Source organism: Argentina silus (genome assembly GCF_951799395.1).
Source record: "Argentina silus genome assembly, chromosome: 9".
NCBI classification, from domain to species: Eukaryota; Metazoa; Chordata; class Actinopteri; order Argentiniformes; family Argentinidae; genus Argentina; species Argentina silus.
The window spans coordinates 12,525,683-12,549,162 of NC_139663.1; the positions used below are offsets into that span (position 1 = coordinate 12,525,683).

The following is a 23,480-nucleotide window of genomic DNA, read 5'->3' on the forward strand; positions in this document are numbered from 1 at the left end:
CTGGAAAAAAATTGTTATATCAACCCGACGTGTAGCTAGGCTGGTTTGGGGGTTCACCTAAGGTCGAAAATCTCATTTTCATACCAGCTCACATCCGCCCCCACAATATTGTTTTCTCTGCCCCTTCTGCTGTTTGAATTGGAGGGACGTTAGGGGAAGTCCAGACCATTGTGATGGTTGGAATGGACAGGGCTGTCCTCCACACATGGACAACATTACAATACTGTTCTGTATGTATTTACTGTTCTGTGGGTGTTTAGGGAGTCAGGGAAGTACATCGAGGAGGATGGGGGTGTTTAGAGATAGAGGGTGGTACAAGGGGGTGATGAGGGGAATAGGAGGGCATGCCGGGGTACAATGGGACTATGGAGGGAGCAGGGGGTAATATGGGGAGTTTGGGGGAGGAAGTAGAGGGAGTAGGGGAGTAAAAGAGGAGAAAGAGGGTGTTATAAAGTGGGGTAGGGTGGGCTGTGGGCTGTGGGCTGGCAGGGGAAGTGTTCTGGAATGTGGGGAATGCGTGCATTAATCTGTCTGGGGGATAAATTATAAGTGGCAAACGAACCCCCGTTGTGTAAGAGCGGTCTGTCCCCTGCCGTGTGGCCTAGGGGGAGAGAGATGAGGGGTGTGTGTGTGTGTGTGTGTGTGTGTGTGTGTGTGTGTTTATGTGTGTCAAGGAGGTCCACCTGAGGCTGCCAAGGCTGCTCCCCCCCCAGAAGCTGTGAAGGGATTGACATGAAGGCCAAGGAAGAGGATGTGTGTGCGTGTGTGCGTGTGTGTGTGTGTGTGTGTCTGTGTGTGTGTGTGTGTGTGTGTGTGTGTGTGTCAAGGAGGTCCATCTGAGGCTGCTGAGGCTGTCCCCCCCCCCAGCCCATAACTCCATAACCTCAGAAGCTGTGGAGGAATTGATATGAAGGCCAAGGAATATGCTCATATATTGGCTGTTCCCTCAGCAGAGCAATTATGAATGGAGAAGCTTTCTGACTGTAGGCAGAGGATGCTCCACAGTAGGGAACTGCTTGAAACTGCTGTATTTAAAGTTAGTGCATCCATTTTACATTCAGTTCTAGTGAGCTGGGTGGCAGGGACTTGATTGCAAGCCTGATTGAAAGCAGCCTTTCCTGTTTCTCTCAGAGAGGCCCAATTTCTACAAACACCTCTCTCATAGCCTGATGAATGAATGTAGGCTAGGCTGTGTATGGACCAATTTGACCCTGACTGCGTTCTAATCTCAGGAAATATGATTACTTGTGAGTTGATTGGGTGGAAGCCGACATGTCGATGGTATTTGGGATAAATTGATCGGATCAAAAGCCTGCGGCTCGGACAAGTGATTTAGACTTAGAACTATGCAGCTGCTGTTATTTCTTAACGGTCTGAGTAATAACCTGGACCTGTGCCATCGCTGCAGAAAGAGAGGGAACAGGAGAGAGAGAGAGAGAGAGAGAAAGGGGAGGGGGGAGAATGAGAGAAACAGGGAGCGCTAGGGAGAGATGGATGGAGGTGAATATGGACAAAACCATTTGTATTGGTCCCGCCCATTGTGTGCCAGACATCCTGTGTAAATCCGGTAACCGTGGTAATCTAAGAAACGGACAGAACTCTGCCAAGGACTGGAGGAAGGGATCAGAATCACAGTGCATGGACGGAACAGAGGGGCAGACAGACAGACAGACAGACAGACAGGCAAGCAGGCAGGCAGGCAGACAGACAGGCAGGCAGGCAGACAGACAGACAGACAGACAGGCAGACAGAGAGATCTCTTATGTAACTGCTAAAAGATGAATACAGAGAGAACAAACCCATCTCTAAGTGATTAGCAGTGTTGTTGGTCAGGTGGGATGAGTCACTGACTGACTGTTCTGGTGGGTAGTGTGTAGGTATCGGTTCCTGTTGGTTTTGTGTTTTGCGATATCAGTTGTTTTCTATGATATTTCATAGTCACTATGAAACTACTCATTGTCACTATGAGTGTCGGTCTGACTCATCCAATCAGTGACCAGGATCAGTTCCAGGTCCAGTTGGAGCGGTTGTGTCATATGATACCACTGTTTGATCCCTATATAGGCGTAGAGCATTACTGTGACATAAACCAAATGCATACACAATTCATGCATGCTATTTAAAGCCCATCTTCCACATTCACATGGACTGACCCCAGCCAGTGCTGCTGTGTCCAGCAGGCTCTATGTGGAGAATGTGAAGATCTATGAGCCATAGAGAATCAGGGCTTTGATAAGCGTTCCAGAATGACTTCAGTTTTCCGAGTGCGCCCCGCTCCCTGTGCCAATGTGCTGCCATGCCTTTGATGGACCCTCAGGTTTTTGAGAAACGGCCCTACAGCCATTTCTCTGGCTGGAAGAGGAAAATGAAAGATCTTAAACACATCAATGAGACAGATTTGAGACGCAATTGTCTGTCAGAGAAAGAGGGTGAATGTGTGGAAGAGGAGATGGAAAAAGAGAGGCAATAGGAGGATGATAGAAAGGTCTGGATTAGAGGTGAGAGGAGGGGAGATAGAGGTTTAATGAATGGATAAAGAATGAGGTGAGCGGGGGGTGTGTGTGTGTGTGTGTGTGTGAAATTCCATCACAGCATTCCTCCATCTCACTTCTCATGTCAGTAGTCAGAAGTGACTGATGACCCAGATGTCACCACCCCCCCCCCCCCCGCCCCCCGCCCCCCACCCCCATACCAGAAGCACACAGTCATCCTCATGTCACTCTCCGCTGTCCTGTCCCACCTTAACAGGTCAATCAACCTCGATCACAGAGACCAGTCAGCCATTTTAAATCAGTGACTGGATTGATAAATTGATGGCTGAGCTCAGAGTGTTCTAGAAGGAAGGAACACTGAGCTGATGTCATCTGTATTGCTGACTGAATGAGTGAGTGAGTGAGTGAGTGACTGACTGACTGACTGACTGACTGACTGACTGACTGACTGACTGACTGACTGACCAGCGAAAATAAATTGCTGTTTTGGGCAGAATGATTGACCTCCATCTCCGGTCTAAATCGTACTTTAATCACGTAAAGCTGAGTTTGGTTTGTCCAGAGTGATCGTCATGGCTACAAGGTCTGGTGAAAATCAACATTAGATGGCTGATAGGAGTGTGGTAGAAAGGTTCCTGTTGTGAAAGCAGCAGAGAGAGAGAGAGAGAGAGAGAGAGAGAGAGTCAAACATTCACCTGTGGAGCTATATTATAGTCTGGCTCATCGTCAAGGGAACGGGACCAATGCTACGCAGCAGCTCATCGATCATCCCTCCTGTGACTGTTTTGCTATTCTCATCAGATGCTGTGTGTGTGTGTGTGTGTGTGTGTGTGTGTGTGTGTGTGTGTGTGTGTGTGTGTGTGTGTGTGTGTGTGTGTGTGTGTGTGTGTGTGTGTGTGTGTATTGGGGGGGTTGGCTGAGGCAGAGGAAAGGTTGTCTGCGGTAGAGGAATATTCTGATACAAGGAAAAACAGACATTCTCTCTCTCTCTCTCTCTCTCTCTCTCTCTCTCTCTCTCTCTCTCTCATTTCTCTCTGGAAAGAGAAGAGAGCACCTTGTCTCTTAGCTAGAGGAGAAACAAGTCCTATACAGGCTACAGGAGATAGGAGGAGCATTGAACCAGAACCACATAGGCCCTCGTCATTAGTCACAGACTCGTGACGCCGGCAGCAATTCACACTGTAGTGTTACAGGTCTAACAAAAGGTAATTTCTATAAAGAAAGATAACACCTCATAGACTCTGAGGGCAGCCAGCCCTCTGCTGAAAGGTGACCCCCATAAAGCAGGCTTATTGGGTAGCTTATTGAGGTTAGAGGGGAAATTATCTGTATAATTTGTAGTTCTATAATACACTATGTTCCTTGGACTCCTTGTTCATTTCATTTAATTTCCTTTCATTTATGGCATTTAGCAGACACCTTTATCCAAAGCGACTTAAGTAAGTGAATCATCTATCCATCAGTCATCATAAGAAAAAGTGATCTATGCTAGGACCAGGGGCTATTGGCAGTCACAATGCTAGAAGAAGGAATAATAATAATAATAATTATTATTATTTTTATTCATTTATTTACAGTAGAGAAACTTGTACAGGGAGGTAGTGGGGATGAGGTCTTTAGGAGGGGCAGTTAAGATGTAACCTTAAGAGATGGGTCTTCAATCTACGGGGGAAGATTGGTAGTGACTCTGCAGTCATGACAGCAGTGGGAAGCTCGTTCCACCAGCGGGGCGCCAGGACAGTGAAAAGCCGACTGCTGCATCCACGTAGAGGCGGCGGAGCCAGGCGGTCAGCCGAGGTGGAAGAGCGGAGTGATCGGGCAGGGGTTTGGGGGCTGACCATTGCTTGCAAGTAGGGAGGGGCTGTTCCCTTTGCCGCCCGGTAGGCGAGCACCAGGGTCTTGAATCTGATGCGAGCTGCTACCGGGAGCCAGTGAAGGGTGCGAAGGAGGGTGGTGACATGGGAGAATTTGGGGAGATTGAACACCAGACGAGCGGCAGCATTCTGGATTGTTCAAATCTCCTCCCTGACATGAGGTCATATCCCGTATCTGGCAGCTTCATAAAACCATGTAAGCTCTTGATCTTCTGATCAACGGCTCTGGCTGTGGGTAGGGCTGTGTGCCTGTAGGGCTGTATGTAAGTTTGTGTGTGTGTGTGTGTGTGTGTGTGTGTGTGTGTGTGTGTGTGTGTGTGTGTGCGTGTGTGGTTAGAGGTCTTGCAGCTGTCCTCTGTGGGGTTCCGGTACTTTCCGTTAGTCAGAGTGTGTGTGAGGGACACTGGGCTCAGGCTACTGGGTAAACACAGTGACCTCAGAGGGGACCTATGGTGACTTTAGTGTGTGTGTGTGTGTGTGTGTGTGTGTGTGTGCGTGTGTGCGTGTTTATTGGGGTGAGTCACAGTCAGTCACCCCCACAGACATCCACAGGCCAAAGAGGCCACCTCACAGAGACAACACCAAGGCTGGTCAAGGTTAGTCTGAATGAATGGAGGTGAGGTGGAAGGCTCCCTTTATGGTGTGAGGACAGCCACTATGACAAATGAGGAGAGAGGGATGGGGGTTAGAGGACCTCAGACAGCAACTTCAGCCCTCCTGGCCCCTGTAGAGAGAGGCCTGTCTGTCTCATCTAGATCTAGGCCTGTAACTTGACTCTGTAAAAGTTGGGATGTCTGTTTTCACTGTCGTCCATGTGTCACTATTTTGTTAATTGGATTCATCAGCTCTTTGTGATGCAGAAGTGCAGAAATAATGTGTGTCCTCACGTTACCCCCTCTCTCTCTCTCCCTGTCTCCCCCCCGCCTCCATCGGAGCACTGTCCCGTGGGTAGATTTAGGGGCGTCAGGCAGGCTGCTTGTTCAGCAGACGGGGGATTGGCTACGCTCTGCTGGAGACACAGACCAATCAGAGAGCCCTCTGTACCTCGGCCTGGGGATACACTACACAGCTATATTTTGATATGACAAACAATTATCTCTCGCCCCTTTACCGGTGTAACCTACCATGGTAAAGATGCAAAGCACATGTGGATGGAATGGGACCCATCTAGAGTCGGTAATTGGCTGGAATGGTGGTTGTTTGGGCGGAGGGGAGGTTTGGGGTACATTCCTCACGGTTTTATTGTGTTTCAGATATTTAAGGTGTGCTTTGAGGCTGTAGCCCAGATGTACACAGGAAATTAATGTGTGTGTGTGTTTGCGTGCATGTGTGTGACAGTGTCTACCCCTGCCTGAAGCCTTCCCTCCTGGTGTTGATGCTCATGTCACTGTGTCCTGTCAGCTATGTCACCTATCCCCAATAACTCTGCGATGTCATCGCTCATACATTCAATAGGTGACGAGCTCACGTCTCGGTCCCAGAGTAGCCGTCACATCATCTGATAGGTCCTTCTCACATTACTCCATTTGATTGGCTGGCTGATACAGTGGCATGCTTCCACAACACCCACTAAAGCTGTATACATCATAGCCAATCTGACAGAATGGAAACAGGGAGAGGAATTATTTCTGTCCACAAAACTCTGTTCTGTTGTTGGGTAAGCTAAGCAGATGCTGAGTCACAGAGAGAGTTGAGGAGATGAGATATCAGAGGAATCAATAGAATTAGAATATGTCTCATTCTAGAATTAGAATGTCTCATTCTAGTGTCTATTTCTAATGTCTCATTGTAATTCTATGGAGGTATCAGGATGACAGCAGCTGTATCAGAGTGTTCTCTGGCAAAGCACTGGTCTGTCTATTGTCATATTCATCTTTCAGGCTATTCACACTTATACAGAATCGAAGATGGATGTGGAAAAGCTATTGTTCACCGGTTTTAGAGCGTATCCATTCATGTACGCATACACACACACACACACACACACACACACACACACACACACACACACACACACACACACACACACACTCTCTCTCTCTCTCTCTCTAGTGATATCCCAGTACATCTGAGGCTTACTAATACTCTTTTAACCTCATTCCTTTCTTGTGTTGTGTGGATTAAACACTATCCTGGCAGCACAGGGAGGTATCAAGCCAAATTGGCAGCTTTTGTTTGCTTTTCCCTGTAACTAGGGAAATGAGTTTTGCTGCGTTGATGATCTTGTTTACCAAAAAGGATATTGGCCCACAGATGAAACTGGGGCATGATCTGGTAGTATCAAATGCTCAACCCAGAGAGTCATTGTATTACAGGCCTAAGCAGGTCAGTTCCCTGTGGATCCAAGTCTTTGTAGTGTGCAATTCTACTGCTAGTGTGTACTTCTAATGTGTACTTCCACCCTCAAAGGTCAGCATGGTTGGCCATGTCCAATCGGGTCATAAACCCCTTAGAGATGAAAGGCATGTTTGTACAGTGTGACCTCCCACAGCATAGCTCTCTCAGACAGACAGCCGAGAGCTCAGAGGCTTTGTGAATGGGATGGAGGGATTAGAGATGTGTTTCAGTAATAGGCTATATTTAGCAACAGTATTGTTACTAAATACAATCATTACAGTTTATGGTAACATATATTTACAGCACACTCATATTACACAATGTAGTTACACGTTATATATTATTCCCCAATTGGGGTCCCCAGAGAAAATCTAACTAACCTCTACGGTTCAATAAATAAGACGCAGACTATTTTATTTTGTCTGTGTATCGCACCTGTAGCCTATAATGCAGTGATTTGAGGTTTGAATCCAAACAATTAGAGCATCTTTTAGGTGATGAGAATACACTGCATAGCTCGCAATCAAGTTGTTGGGGGAAATGATTGATGTCAATTTGGGGTCGCGAGACAAAAAACTTTTGGGAACGCCCCGGTTTACTGTATGATTATACAGTCAGACCTTAAGCAGCCATCTCTGTACAGTATACTGTGTGTGTGTAATGTAGGGCAGTGCCCACTGACCAGTCCTCTGAGAGGACAAGGAGATGCTGACTCTGTGTTTCTGTTCTTCTCTCCACAGATCGTGAGGACCAATCAATCCTTTGCACGTGAGTTCTCTAAGGAGGTCATGCCTCTCACTAGAACATCCATTTCACTGACTCCATCTTAGACATATTGTAGTGCATTATTAAAAGTATTAATTTAGAGTTATTTCCATCTACTAGAGTACTGGACATGACCTATTTCATCATGCCCTCTCAGCTGTGACACCAGCACTGTCCTTTATCTGACCTGCATCCCTATGACCACTAATAAACCTGACAGCGTGCAATGTTCTCAGAGGGCCGCATGCTTAAGCTAGCTGTCCTGCCTCTGAAACATGACCTAATAAACTTGCCCAATCAGAGAGGGGTGCCATCTCTCTCCTCTGGGACTGAGGGGACCGACGGCTGCTCTCTCTTAAGGTGGTCCTGGTGACTCCAGATGAGATCGGTGGTTTTATAGGCTGGAAAATGAACCTGTCTAGGACTGAGGATGATGTGGGAGCACCTTAAGTGGGGTCTCCTCCCAGTCTTCCCCCCCTCAGCTACTTTCCGGCCTTGAGTTCCCCTCTGGAGGCCTCCTCTATGCAGAGCTGAGTCCTGCCTGCCTCTCCGTATCTGTGATGCAGCTCTCAGGCCTAGGGAAGCTAGCAGCATAGACTGGCAGTACAGTATGAGGGAGCGAACAGTATTGGCATTAGCACTGACATTAGCATTAGCATTGACGATTGCATTAGCTCTCATGTTCAATTTGTAAAGCTCCCATCCTAGCTCCAACGGTTTTCCTGTTAGCTGTTTAGAAAGGACCAAACTTAATTCTGGGGGTATTATTTCTCCCTCATGTACTATAGGAGTGACACTGGGGCAATTTTCCAGGTTTCTCTCCAACTCCATACAGCTGGTTTTAAATTAAGGAACGGTTTTAAAAAGGCTTTCAAAATGTAGCCTAGTTGTGGGAGTGTGCCTTTGAAGTGCAGAGGGAGTTATGAGTGTGGTTTGGTACATGGCCTACAACCTCCATGCAGCTGTGATGAACTGCCAGTCAGAGGCCAGGGTTGCCAGTGAATGTATCCATTGCATAAGCAGCACTGGGCAGAGCTGTATATAGGTCTTCAAAGAACTACGCCCCCTGTTGGACAGTGAGCCACCACTTTTACACAAATTAGGCATCTATGCATCATGTTGTCACCTACACCTGGAGTCTAAGGACTGAAAATAGGTGACCATGTGTCATAAGACTTATTACAGCAATAGGCATTCATAGTATAGCCTTATACAGAGACTTGTGATATGTGAGACTTGTGATTTTGAGGATACACACACACACACACACACACACACACACACACACACACACACACACACACACCGATGTACACCAAAATGGCTCACTCTGATCATGTGGGATAGCATGTAGGGTTCAAACACAAACACTGCCTTTCGGGGGATGATCCCAGATGATCAGAGTCAGCCATTTGGTGTTGAGAACAGGGAGTGGCCCACACAAGGCTGCAGACCTGTGGAATCTCTCACCTAGGAGTGTGAAGGCACACAGAGTTTGTCTGTGTGTGTGTGTGTGTGTGTGTGTGTGTGTGTGTGTGTGTGTGTGTGTGTGTGTCTGTGTGTGTCTGTGTCTGTGTCTGTGTCTGTGTGTGTGTGTGTGTGTGTAAGTGTGTAAGTGTGTGCGTGCGTGCGTGCGTGCGTGCGTGGGTGCCACACGTGTGTGTGTGTGTATCAACAAAATCACACATCTCAAACAGTACTGACCCGGTTACCTGGGAATTTGTACTGCAAGCTTGACCAAAACACAGAGCTTGTTTGCAACTGGAAGGTTGGCAAGAATGTTTACAGAGAAAAGGATGCTTTAATTGAGATGGGATGGTCATACCACGTTGAAAATCAACCTGAAATTGCAGCTTTTTCTCAGTTGTAATTACAACTTTATTACACATTACATTTCCAATATTGCACAACTATATGAATATCCAGACTATGTTTAGGGAAAACTAGCATCGAGTTGCACTGTGGTCATAAATCCATTAAGCCAGTATTCTGCATGGAGACCTAATAGCTGGTTATGCTAAAGCCACTGGTATGTGGCTGTGTGCTGGATCTGGAGAGGGAGAGTCGGGTCCTGGCAGATCTGCGGACAGCCCTGCCTCAGCACAACTGTCATTAGAGCTGGTCCTAAAGCAGAGTCTGGAAACCCTGGAGACCTGCCCACGGAACCGCAGGACTCGAGAGTTAAAAACAGACAAACGGAAGGACGGGGAAAAACAAACATCAGTAGAAGAAACTCTCTCTAGGCTCTAGGCTTTCTGAGGCTAGTGCCATCCCATCTGACTTGATGATGAGACTATGGGTACTTTAGTGTTTTGACTGTATTTTTGGCTTGTCTTTATGGTGGATGCTTGTCTTTATTGTATACATGGAAGACGTCCTGAAAGTGTAGTTCTGTCTGGCCACCTCAGGAACATATACAGTATTACATGGGGTTATATAGGGGTTATGCAATTAACCGCTGGAAGTGTTCAGCAAAGCTAAAATTTGAGGAATTTCAGGAGGCCTGCTTGAGAGTAGAGATTACCATCTCTCTCTCTCTCTCTCTCTCTCTCTCCGTCCTATTCTCAATCCTGTGTATTGGTCCTGTCTGTCTTCCCTCCACACACAGAGGCGAGTCGGGCGCCGGCAAGACGGAGAATACCAAGAAGGTCATCCAGTACCTGGCCCACGTCGCCTCGTCACACAAAGGACGCAAAGACCACAACATTCCTGTGAGTTGTCTCCCCCCAACCCCCTCACCCCCCCTCTGTTCAAACACCCCCCTCAACCCCCTCCCCCCTCCTTTATCCTCTAATTGGTCCACAATGGACCCCAAGGCAGACATTGTACCCCATTATGTGTATTCAATTGACTTTGAACAAATGTGTGTAAATGTAATTATGACCCCCCCCCCCATGCTAAGGGCTAACGTAGCTTCTCTAATTAGTTTGCTGTCTAGTCCCACAATTGAACATGAACGGTCACAGCTCCAGCTCCATGGTTCCCAGTGCCGTTCTGTCTGTGAAAGCTAGGCTAACTGTTAGCAGGCTAACGCCTATGTTAGACACCAGTTTACTGCTAATGGCTTGTGTCTGTCTGACAGAAGTGCTTCAGGTATATCTAACACTTGCATTTGTTTATATCTGGAACAAACAGCCAGAATCTCCTAAATCACTGAAGCTACAGGCAAGTTTGTCCCCGCTTTCTAAAAAAACTGTGCTCAGTTTTAATGTGTGTGCATGGCATGCCCCACTCTCTCCGACCCCAAACCGTCTGCTCCTATCATGGACTAATCTTTGTTGTCTATATGAGGTATTTGTTTGTGCTGGCAAAAGTTTCTCTCTCAGTCTTCGACTTTTTATTGAGTCTGTTATCAAAGCAGCTGACTCATAATCATATCACATTGTGTTTTATCAGTTGTTTAAGCGTTATTGAAGCCCAGGAAAACTGCCAACTGTCAAAACAAAGTGAAATGCAAACAAATATTATCATCATTCTAAATACAGTGAATGCTCATTATCAGTAAAGTACCTTTAGAACAATAACTAACCCTCCGTGTGCTGTCTATGGTTAGCTTTTCTTGGTCTCTTCCACTTCTCAAGGAGTGAGAGGATAGTGAGGACTGTGAAATCAGTGTGAAATCTAATCAGACCGTAGCGTTCAAAAACCTCAGCCATACGATGTTATATATCACGGTTCACTTCAGATATTTGGGTGGTATCTGTGCATATTGGGTGGTGCTAGGACTTGAAATACTGGTGCAGTATTTAAAAAAAATAATGATCTGGCTGTTGCTTAAAGTCCAGTTTGATATTGAAAATAGACCTAGCTCGTGTGAATCATACCCTGCGACCCATCTACCAGCATTGACACTCACTTGTATTCATGCAAGCTTGTCACTGTATCAGTCTGATAGCCTTGACCTATAGGCTCAAGTACCTTTTAATATGCTCCAGTAGTTCTCATGGCCACAATAGTGCCTGTCTGCATGTGTGTACAATAACACCTAATTCCTCTCCTTCACACAGAGTGGATCTCTCTCCTACAGTCTGTGAGTAGCTGTTGCTGTCTAATCAATAAGCAGTGTGGGGTTCAACCTCGCTGTCGATATTCTCATAACAATCCTACGGGGAAAGAAATACACAACTGTTTCTCCCGCGGAGAACATGGATGTGCTTCAGCAACATGGAGACCTCACCTGGGACTAATACACTACCACCCTGCATGTTTCATCCAGCCTGATTTAAGAACCACTCTTCCCCTCCATAAACATCTAACCTTACAGCAGTCCTGCAAATTCAGTACTCTGCTGTGAATACCAGTGAGTGTAAAATTCATATTTACAGGCTCTCGTTCCCCACTCAGTTCAAGGACAGGATCTCCCACCGGCCCACTGGCCCCCTGCGCTCCTCACACCACACTCCCTCTGCATCCCATTAGCCTTCCTGTGAGAAGAGGAATGGAAATAGAGGGAGGGGGGAGGAGAGGGGAGAGGGGAGAGGGGAGGCCAAGTAGCAGCAGCATTGATAGAGGGTTGGTCCAGACAACCAGTAGCCAGCAGTGTGGGGGGTTATTCCATGATGTGGAATAACCCCCCAGAAAAGTATTGTACTGTATCAGGGGAGGCTGGTGGAGGGAGAAATCGGAGGACGGGCTCATCGTAATGTATGGAATGAGGAATGGTTTCAAACACGTGTCTCACATATTCACTGTCTGTGTACTTGGATACTCTGCGTAGAGGCAATGGAGGAAGAAAGAGAGAATGAACACAGTAACACTTCCCATCCTCCTCTACCAGGGGATAGAGGTTTGACTGGAGCTGCGTCCTTCTCTCTCTCTCTCTCTCTCTCTCTCTCTCCCTCTCTCTCCCTCTATCTCTCTATCTCTCTCTCCCCCCCCCTCCTGATCCAGAGGGTGGAGGAACTCAATGCCTCCATGTAAGGTGATCCCTACAGTAAAGATCAGATTTCCACCCTGCCCTCCTGAAAGGAAAGCCGCCCATAGGTTGTGATCTCCCCTGCCAGACACCCCTGTTTGACTCCAGCCTCATTCCTCTGGAAATTAGTTCCGAGTGTGTAGACATCTGAGCTCATTAAACACATAGCTAGCTAGCTACCTCAGTGACGCACCCTTCATCTGACCCCTTTAACGTTTTACATGTTGTTGAGAATGGTTTCTTGTCTGGAACCAGGGATGTGTCTGCTGTAGTGCACCCCTCAAAAACAAGTTTTGGGATGTGCCTCAGGCTTGGCTGCCGTTCTAGCAGTTCTCCACCATCCTCTTTCTCTCTCACACACACACTTTCTCCCTTTTTCGCTCCCTTTTTTGCTCTCTCTCTCTCTCTCTCTCTCTCTCTCTCTCTCCCTCTCTCTCTCTCTCTCTCTCTCATTCTCTCTCTCTCCCTCTCTCTCTCCCTCTCTCTCTCCCTCTCTCTCTCTCATTCTCTCTCTCTCTCTCTCTCTCTCTCTCTCTCTCTGGTGCCTATGGAGACTGCAGTGGTGCTGCAGCATTAAGTGGACCCGACCCCAGTCCTGGCACCAGCCCTCTCTCTTCCCCGCTGACTGCCTGACTACAACACATAACCAGGTCATTTCTGTCAAAGAGAATCACTTAGTTGGTCTCAATGACTTATCTGTCTGAATAAAGGTTAGATAAATAAAAGTAAAGTAAAGTATGTAGGCTGTCCGTGTTAGACCCCTAAGTCCCAGGCACTAGCCCTATCTATCTGACTGACTGACTGACTGACTGACTGACTGACTGACTGACTGACTGCACTCCTATGTAGGCTAAGACTGCCCCATGTCTCTCTGGTTGGGCTGGCCCAGAGCTGCAGTCCATGGCTTGGAAATCAGAGAAAACTCTGACCCACTGGGTCACATAAAAGCAGGTGCCAGTGTCCCATCTTATTCCCTTCCCGAGGCTGAAACCAGGGTGGTGCAGAGCAAAGGATGGGTGGCAGGGTTATTTCTGTCCTGGCCGCACAGCCAGCGCCCTGGTTGCAGTGGGCACAGAGTGGTGGCGGTGGCGGTGGTGGAGGTGGAATGTCCCGACTGCTCCACTCCATGACCCAGGATTTGGGAAGCAGCCACCGCCCAACTGCCCCTATCACGACGGAGCACAGCGGAAACCTTCCGGAAGAGGAGGGGTGTGTGTCTGGGTCTCTGGGCATCATCATGACCACAGGAATGTGTGGGGGAAGGTTCCTTTTCTCTATCTCTCTCTCTCTCTCTCTTTCTCTCTTTCTCTCTTTCTCTCTCTCATTAACTCAAAATGGACCACTCACTGCAGTGCAGCCTGTTTGTGGTGAGAGGGTAGAGCTGTGGCTTCTCAAACCCTGTGAACCTGTTTGGTTGGCCTCCAATCGCTGATGTCTCTGTAGTAGTAATTTCATCACCCTTTCCAATCCATCACATTCTAGGTAGAGTTTAAGCAGTTACAAATGTTCTTCCTCTCCCATCAATCACATGGAATATTTTTTGAAGGAAAGTGAAGGATTGTATCAGTGATTAAATGTATAGTTTACAACATATAGTATCCAAATAAAACAACCCAGGGTTAAGATACAGGTTGCTTGGCCTGCAGCTGTGACTGCTGACAGTCAATCCACTCAGCAGCACAGTCCTACTTTCATTACCACCATCAGCAGATCTATAAACTCCTGTCTGCATGATTGCTTTAGATTTAATGATTCAGTTAAACCCATCTCGCTCTGCAAAATCGCCTGGAATTGATTTTACTTGTCAGTTGGGGTACTGTATGTTTGGACATCGTTGGAATAATATTTAGGCCTAGACATTCATAGGATCATAACACTTTCCCCATGACTGATTTAACAGCAACAAGTCCTGCGTCAGAGGGGGGACCACATGGTTCACATTTGAGTGTTGCTCAACATTATTATATTAAAATGATTGGGTACACTGGTTTAGGGGTGAACCCACTCACTTGCATCATCAAGCTTTGAAGAGGATAATTCACTAAATGTGCAGTGTCATGTAGATGACAGATGTAGGACACAGGGGAGGCTGGTGGAGGTAGAAATCGGAGGACGGGCTCATTGTAACGCATGGAATGGAATGAGGAATGGTATCAAACATGTTTGAATGGTATCAAACACATTCCTCATGCCGTTCCATGCAATACAGTGATTTCTACCTCCACCAGTCTGATAGGACAAAAACAAAAACAGCAAACAACAGAATGTTTTGAGGAGCAAACATCCTCAAGGTTTCTCTGTTTACAATCTTTACTTCCCATGTCTTCTCTGTGGTGAAAACAGTGGCACACGTCCCAAGTCAGTTGATATTTTCATTAGTGGGTTACTGCTGCTGGTTTAGGTGGCAGTGGTGGTGGCGGTTGGTGTTCAGGGGACCCTCGGCCTACTTCACTCTTGTTTCTCTCCCCTACTCCACAGGGCGAGCTGGAACGTCAGCTTCTGCAAGCCAACCCCATCCTGGAAGCCTTCGGGAACGGCAAGACGGTGAAGAACGACAACTCGTCACGTTTCGTAAGTTTACACTCCATTCCAACAGTAAATCTTCATACTGCAGTTATACACTCACTGTAGTGTAACGTGGTGTGAAGTATGATACGTTTCATTTACACACAGTATAGTACATTTACAGTAATGTAGTCCTGTCGTAAACACCCTGCTGATGTTGAGCAGCTGTAGCAGGAGCTTTGCCAGGTCTGTGAGACATGGATAATGACCACTAAACTGATAAAGTAGAATTTATCTCTGGTGGTCTACCCACTGAGATAGGACTAGACCGCCAAGCATTTCACACACTGATGTCTAGCCTACATTATCATGTGTATACCAATATAGCTAAAGCAGTAGGTCCATATCAGGTTTGTTTACCCCAGGATCCATGGAGTGTGCCTGTAGTTCACTGACATGTGTGTACTCACCAGGGGAGGCTCGTGGAGGTAGGACGGGCTCATTGTACAGTAATGCATGGAATGGAATGAGGTGATTCCATTCCATGCATTACAATGAGCCTGTCCTCCGATTTCTACCACACACACACACACACACACACACACACACACATACATGCACAACCTTTGTTTAGTATATATTGTATATTCTTTAGTATTGTACATTTTACATTGGTTGGCATTCTGCGGACAGCAAAGCAAGAATTTCGTTGTACAGTGAAACATGTTTTCTACTGTGCATATGATAATAAACACTTTGAATCTTGAATCTTGAATCTTGAACCTTTGTAACTTGGTCCCTTGTTCCCCATTATGTCTCTCTCCTCACAGGGCAAGTTCATCAGAATCAACTTTGACGTCACCGGTTACATCGTTGGGGCCAACATCGAGACCTGTATCCTGAGAGACTGGGAAAATGGGAAAGGGTGTTGGGAAGGGGGAGATGAGGGAGAGGGGAGATGAGTGAAGGGAAGATGAGGGAAGGGGGAGATGAAGGAAGAAGGAGAGAAGAGGGAAGGGGGAGATGAAGGAAGAAGGAGAAGAGGGAAGGGGGAGATGAAGAGGAGAAGGCAGGAGTTAGAGTCTGAACATAGCCATGGTTTGGCTCCAGGGCTCTCCAGGGTTTATGCTACACCACAAGAATGCACTTCAATACAGCCTGCTCCCTAGATAGGCTGGGTAGACTAGGGTTCTCACAGACACATAGATGTATTCATATTCAGCATTTGGTTATGAATGTTTTGGTTTGCTGCTGAGATGAATTGTCTCTTGGTCGTTGTGTTTTTGAGAAAAGTACAAAATGGTGTCCCTCAAGAATAGGGGTTTTGCAAGATCTGGCGCAGCAACGACAAGTATGATTTATAGAGCAGTGTAATGCGTGCTTCACTCTTCTCAGAATGGTAGTAACTAAGGTTCCTGGAAACACTGACTAAATAGCAACCCACTCCATGGGCATTTCTCTCTGCTGTTAAATACAATTCCAGTGATGACCACAGTTGACATCTCTTGCCTTGTGGCTGCAATCAATGCCCACTCTTTAGACAAACTCCCTGGTCTCTGTCATAAGTGATCAGAAACACATGACATCATGACATCATTTTAGGACCATATCTATGCCCATAATCCCTAGTAGAGACTTCCATTAAGGTGATTGTGTTTGATATTATACATACCGTACAAGTGTATGTATAGCAGTCAAATATAAGTCTGATTTATTACATGTTTGAGATGATTCTGCTAGCTGCTAACATAACATACCCATAGCCAGGTAGCACATTGATGAGGTCAGAGGTCATCGCTCCATTGGTCCTTAACCCCCCTTCCCCAGACCTTCTGGAGAAGTCCAGAGCCATCCGACAGGCCAAAGACGAGAGGACCTTCCATGTCTTCTACCAGCTGCTGGCCGGGGCTGGGGAGCACCTCAAAAGTGAGTGTCTGTCTGCTTAAAAATGTTTTTTGTTTTATCAATCCATCAGTTGACATGGAACTGAACCCAAAAAGCAGCAGAAGCAGAATCATATGCTTTTCTAATCACACGCACTTACTGTAATTTGCTTTGGATAAAAGCGTCTGCTAAATGACTTAAATTTTTCAGTATTTACCCTAACAGTATACGCCTTGACCATGACTATTCAGTGACAATACTGGTTCATTAATCAACCTCTTTCTGCCTCTCTGACCCCAGCGGACCTGCTCCTGGACAGCTTCAACAGCTACCGTTTCCTGTCCAATGGCAACATCACCATCCCTGGCCAGCAGGACAAGGACAACTTCCAGGAGACCATGGACGCCATGCACATCATGAGCTTCTCCCACGAGGAGATTGTATGTGAGTAGAAATACAAATACATAGATGAGTCGCACACACATACACGCATTCACACACACACATACACACACACACACACACACACACACACACACACACACACACACACACACACACACACACACACACACACACACACACACACACACACACACAGGTCCTAGTGTCATACACTCACACACTCCCTTCCCCTTGTTGTTGCAGGTATGCTGAAGGTGGTGTCTGCGGTGCTGCAGTTTGGAAACATTGTCTTCAAGAAGGAGAGGAACACAGACCAGGCCTCCATGCCTGAGAACACAGGTAGGTACACACACACACACACACACACACACACACACACACACACACACACACACACACACACACACACACACTAGCAGAATAGAGCCATCCTTCATCACTTGGGCTGAGATGAGGATAGCATCGAGCGTCAGCAGCACCAGATGCCTGTAGTATGTACTAGTCTGTCCCCAATACAGCTCAGTATCTAGTCAGACCCCAGTACAGCTCAATATGTATTCAGGCCCCAGTACAGCTCAGTATGTAGTCTGGTCCCATAGTCTGAGATGAATTTGAAATGTAGTGCTTTACTGAGGTCTCAAAATTGTTTAACTAACTAACTGTCTCTCCCCTTCTATCTCTTCCCCTCCCCTCCTCTCCCCTCCAAGCGGCCCAGAAGCTGTGTCACCTGCTGGGGTTGAACGTGATGGAGTTCACCAGGGCCATCCTGTCCCCCAGGATCAAAGTGGGCCGAGACTACGTCCAGAAGGCCCAGACCAAAGAGCAGGTACAGTCAGAGCTTTAAATCAGATGACACATTCATCTGCTAGCTAATATCTTTATATTAACATTATATGTAGACTGTCATATGTTTCTGCGCATTGTTTCCCCAAACCTACAGTACTAAATAAACTAAATAAACCCCATATAGGGTTATTTAAAGTTCTACCATTCTAACCGGTTCTGGTTCTAACAGGTTCTAGTTCTTACTGGTTCTAGTTCTATTGGATTCTAGTTCTAACCGGTTCATGTCCTGATCACTGTTTCCCTGTTCTCTCCCCAGGCTGACTTTGCCATTGAGGCTCTGGCCAAGGCTACGTACGAGCGTCTGTTCCGTTGGCTCGTCCACCGCATCAACAAGGCCTTGGACAGGACCAAGCGCCAGGGAGCCTCTTTCATAGGCATCCTTGATATCGCTGGCTTTGAGATCTTTGAGGTAAACTGTGATCATATCTGGCTGCAGACTAGAACTTATTCTATACACACCCACATATTGTACACATCCAAATAGAAATAGACACAGAAACTCACATCTTTTTTTATTACTTATATTATTATAATTAAGTTATGTTTCATTCAGACGATTAATCATTTCACAGGTTGTCAAGTCCTATCATATTGAAATGTAATGCTCTTTCTTATTTCTTTCTCTCTCTCTTTCTCCTTGCTCCCTCCCTCTCTCTCTCTGCCTGCAGCTGAACTCGTTCGAGCAGCTGTGCATCAACTACACCAACGAGAAGCTGCAGCAGCTGTTCAACCACACCATGTTCATCCTGGAGCAGGAGGAGTACCAGAGGGAGGGCATCGAGTGGAGCTTCATTGACTTCGGCCTGGACCTGCAGCCCTGCATCGACCTCATCGAGAGGCCGGTCAGTCTCTCTGGTTGTGTGTGTGTGTGTGTGTGTGTGTGTGTGTGTGTGTGTGTGTGTGTGTGTGTGTGTGTGTATGTGTGTGTGCGTGTGTGCGTGCGTGCGTGCGTGTGTATGTGTATTTGTGTGCTGGGTGTTTCAATTAATGTAATTCATATTCCTTTTCATACGCAAGTGTGTACAGTATTTGAACAATGATATACAGTACCAGAGACTAATGCTTCCTCTCTTTCTCTCTGTCCTGGTCTGCAGACGAACCCCCCAGGAGTGCTGGCCCTGCTGGATGAGGAGTGCTGGTTCCCTAAGGCCACTGACAAGACCTTTATAGACAAGGTCCTTCAGGAGCAGGGCACACACCCCAAGTTCCAGAAACCCCGACAGCTGAAGGACAAGGCTGACTTCTGCATCATCCACTACGCTGGCAGGGTACGACCATATATGCACTGAAGTAGAGGCTGGTGGAGGTAAAAATTGGGGGACGGGCTCATTGTAATGCATGGAATGTAATGAGGAATGGTATGAAACATGAAACGTGTGTGTGTCATTCCATTCCATGCATTACAATGAGCCACTGTCTCCCCAGCTGCCTCTCCTCACATCATTTACTAACCTGTGAAATGACATTCAGCAGATCATCACCATATTGCACCTGGTCTCAGTCCAGATGTTAAACTTGTCCCAGTACTCAACGCTTCCTCTCCTGACACCCTCTCCTTTACTAACATTGACTGGGGAAGGAATGGATACATCTCAACTGTGGTGGAAGAAATTCAAACTATTGGGAAACAGTTATGTTATGTCAGATGCAGACTGCTGCTATTGTCATTGCTTGCTCTATAATGGCTTGAACCATTCTCCAGTGAGAGTCATGTTCTCTGGAAGGTATTTATTTAGCGTACTGCTCTTTGACCTCTCCTCTCTGTTCCTCTACCAGGTCAGGCAACATCAAGAGTCAGCTAGCTGTATTGGCAAGATGAAACTGTGTTTTTGAAATCATAATTATTTATAGGTCCATAATGGCCATTGGAACAGATGCTTTCATGTTTTTCCGTGTTTTGAAAGACGTCGTTAGCGGCCAGCGTTTCTTCTAAGCAGCCTTAGGAAGCAGCAGAGCTTCATACCTCCTGTGAAGCCCTAGTCAACAGGTCACTGCCTCCACACAAAAGCCCAGTTGTGCTCCGAAACGTAACGCAGTCCACATCTGGTTCCCATCGGTGTGTGAGATTCACTCTGGGCCGTTACGTAACGGAGGGTTTTCAACTTTCACCTCCGTGTGGTCTCCCCATCTGGGGGAGACAGAGCCAGCCAGAGAACATTCCACACCAGACTGACTCTAGGCTTTCTCTCCACACATGAAAGCTTATATCATCTCCATCAGCTTTTTAATTACATGTACCTCACACAGCCCAGATTGACGTTCTGGACGAACCCCAGCACTGAGCTGGAAAGTTCATCGTGCCACCACACATACTGTACTGTAGCAGGCCCCTTAATATGTCAGACTTGACAATGAATGGAGAATATGTAAAATATTGGTATTGATATATTCATTGAGATGAATATGAGTCCCCTTAATTGAGGCACTCTCAGCCATGAAACAAGTTTGAATGTAATATATTTCATGGCTAGAGGCCTGCTATGCGGAATGTTCTAGAAGGAAAGGAACAACTCAGGAGCCCAGAACCTGTCACAGAACAGGGGAGGCTGGTGGAGGTAGAAATCGTGTGTTTGATACTATTCCTCATTCGATTCCATGCATTACAAAGACCCCGTCCTCCGATTTCTACCTCCATCTGCCTCTCCTGTCACAGACACCGAGCCTGGTGATAATAGTGACTAAAAAAGCCCTTACAAATTACATTTATTATTATGAATATTGACTATTATTTGTGTGATCATGTCTCCTCTAGGTGGACTATAAGGCAGATGAGTGGCTCATGAAGAACATGGACCCGCTGAATGACAACGTGGCCACCCTGCTGCACCAGTCAGCTGACAAGTTTGTGGCAGAACTCTGGAAGGACGGTGAGTTAGTTCCCCATCTTCTCTTCTCTTCTCTTTTCTCAAGGCCCATATAAGTCACTGTTTCCTTGTTGATATCCCAAAGCTTACACGGTACACGATTGCTGCACGATATCTCTCCAATATCTGTTGCGTAACAGAGAAATGTTTCCACCTCCACTGTTTCCGTTGGAAACCGTCTCTCTGTTGTGTGATAGAAATGAACCAGTTACCACCTGCCAACCATGAACCGCAGTAACCATGTATGTGCTCAGGGCTGTAGAGCCAGGTGTAGTGGTGGTGGTGGTGATAGTGGGAGTATCAGTACATGCTCTCATCCATTAGACTTCTTGTCTCAGTCATATCTGCTTGTTTCTCTGTCGTTAAGAGTCGAATATCGCCAGTCAAAACACCATGTGTTTAGCTTAGTGAGCTAAACCACATAAAACCCCTCATCTCCATTTTGTTCCCCCACTGGCACTCACAGACTGTTTTCGTTTTAAAGACAGGGGATGAGCTTTATAGCTATATATTGAAAATATGTAATGTGTACACAGGAACATCTAACTGGAAGGGAAACAATTAAGTAATCCCTTTTGGACTAATCTATCAACTTTAGAGTTGGGCTTAGATAACCCCAATGCGTGCCTGAAATAATATGACTGAATTGCTTTCTTAATGTGCATGGAATATTCCACTGGACCTGGACTAAGACTCTTTCATACAATGTTCACAACTAATCAGTGCTTGTGTCGTGTGTGTGTGTGTGTGTGTCTGTGTGTGTATTTGTGTGTGTGTGTGTCTGTGTGTCTATGTGTGTGTGTGTGTGTGTGTGTGCGTACATGTTTGTGTGTGCGTTTGTCCGTGCACACGGCGTGCCTACGCACGCGCATGTGTGTGTGCATGGACTTTTCTCTGAGGCTGTGTTTTCCTTTTCTCTCTCTCTCTCTCACTCTCTCTCTCTCTCTCTCTCTCTGTGTGTGTTTCTGGGCTATAGATATTCAGACCTTTCAGAGAGCCTCTTTCTATGACAGTGTCTCTGGTCTGGATGAGCCTCCAGGTGAATTAATGAGCCTGCTGCTGCTACTGCTGCACTGTAGGCTGCTCTCCGTGCTCTCCCTGCTCTCCGCACTCTGCTGCACCCCTAAGAACCCAAACACCCATCACCTGTCGGCTTTGCATGAACCCTAATGCACTGTTGCTAATCAAGACAGTACCTTTCAGCAATGCTGCCCGGTCTGGGGGTGCCCTTCCCTGTCATGGCCAAAACAACAATGGTGATTATTGATTGGAGATGTTGGATTATACATCACCCAGTTATGGTGGGCTTTTTATATGGAAGAGAGGAGGCATAAGCAGCAGAGCCTGTTTGAAGTTAACATATTGGTATTGGCCTACGCAGTATATGAGCTTACTGTGCAAGCCAAGGGCATTCCAGCATCCTACAGTATGTCGGTTTAATGCATTCAACACTCACCTGAAGACTGCCCTCTTTAAGGCTGGGGAGATGACAGGAGGGTGATGGATACAGACTGACCTCTTTAAGGCTGGGGAGATGACAGGAGGGTGATGGATACAGACTGACCTCTTTAAGGCTGGGGAGATGACAGGAGGGTGATGGATAGAGACTGCCGTCATGAACCACTTCATTTTCTAGGACGTTCTACTGAAGCTGGCAATGATTTAAGCTCTGCTTACTTTGCTAGGACCTCCGATCCATTTGGCATGAGTTAGCTCGGTCTGCTTTTTGGGGGATGGAGTTTTTCTTCTTTTGTTTTTGTTTTTTTTCTTGTACCTGCATGCCAGATCTCTGATCCTGAATCTGATTTCCCTAATCTTCTTTTATTAAAAAAGACGGATAAAGAAACAAATAGAATACTGCCTCAGTGAAATATCACCCAGAAGTTGACCTAACTGAAGAAGCAGATGGAGAAGTACCCATTTGTCAAGGCCGTCTCTTATCCATATTTGGTTTAGTTATTAAAGATGGACATAGCCAACAGCTTATTGTACATTAGAGCATGAATGAATGAATCATATTTATATTATTCTGTCTCCCTCTCTTGATACGGTTTATGAAATTGTTTGAATTGTTTGCTATGAATGTGCCTCCTCTGTATACTGCCTAGGGTTCGGTGGAGACTAATCTCAGAACCCAGAATCTCATCTCTCGATAAGTGGAGACCATCAAGGAGAGATCATTCAGGACTTAAGGTTCTGCTCGTGTCCTGTCCCAATCATGTTAGTCTCGACCTTTGACCGTCGTTAGAATAGAGCCTCTGGCTTCTGAATCTCCAAACTGATGATTATTTCGTCGTTTGACCTTTTGATCCAACGGTTTCACCCTTTGCGACATCTATGAGTAATGTGCATGCATATGTCAAGAGCCTTTTATGAGTTAGCTAACGACGCCTGCCATGCAGTTGAAAACCACATTTGAGGACAGCGTAGTGAAGCCACGGCCTCCTAATGAGAGCCTGAAACCACATCAAAGAGACGCTGGTGTCTCTCGTGTGTCTCTGCCAGGGGAGCGACAGCCTGAGCCGAGGCAGGGTTGATGTGAGGACCTACCCTAGATGCAGTGTTTTGCTCTACAATTCAACAGACAGGACCT

General features: G+C 46.5%; 1 protein-coding gene across 6 annotated transcripts in view; it reads left to right on the forward strand.

Moving 5' to 3' along the window:
- LOC310809806 (myosin-10-like) overlaps window positions 1–23,480 on the forward strand; it is a gene marked incomplete at its 5' end in the record, with an annotated part of 59,512 nt that overhangs the window by 21,106 nt on the left and 14,926 nt on the right. The window contains 13 exons of one of the 6 annotated variants that reach the window (XM_083677286.1): window positions 7,444–7,471; window positions 10,077–10,183; window positions 14,815–14,954; window positions 15,719–15,782; window positions 16,716–16,814; window positions 17,073–17,216; window positions 17,421–17,516; window positions 17,885–18,003; window positions 18,280–18,432; window positions 18,692–18,865; window positions 19,118–19,291; window positions 20,776–20,890; window positions 21,864–21,926. In XM_083677286.1, coding sequence (XP_083533412.1) covers window positions 7,444–7,471; window positions 10,077–10,183; window positions 14,815–14,954; window positions 15,719–15,782; window positions 16,716–16,814; window positions 17,073–17,216; window positions 17,421–17,516; window positions 17,885–18,003; window positions 18,280–18,432; window positions 18,692–18,865; window positions 19,118–19,291; window positions 20,776–20,890; window positions 21,864–21,926 — 1,476 coding nt within the window. Of the gene's footprint in view, window positions 1–7,443; window positions 7,472–10,076; window positions 10,187–10,603; window positions 10,652–14,814; window positions 14,955–15,718; window positions 15,783–16,715; window positions 16,815–17,072; window positions 17,217–17,420; window positions 17,517–17,884; window positions 18,004–18,279; window positions 18,433–18,691; window positions 18,866–19,117; window positions 19,292–20,775; window positions 20,891–21,863; window positions 21,927–23,480 lie in introns of all 6 variants that reach the window. The other 5 variants (XM_083677289.1, XM_083677290.1, XM_083677287.1 and 2 more) reach the window with 5 other exon arrangements.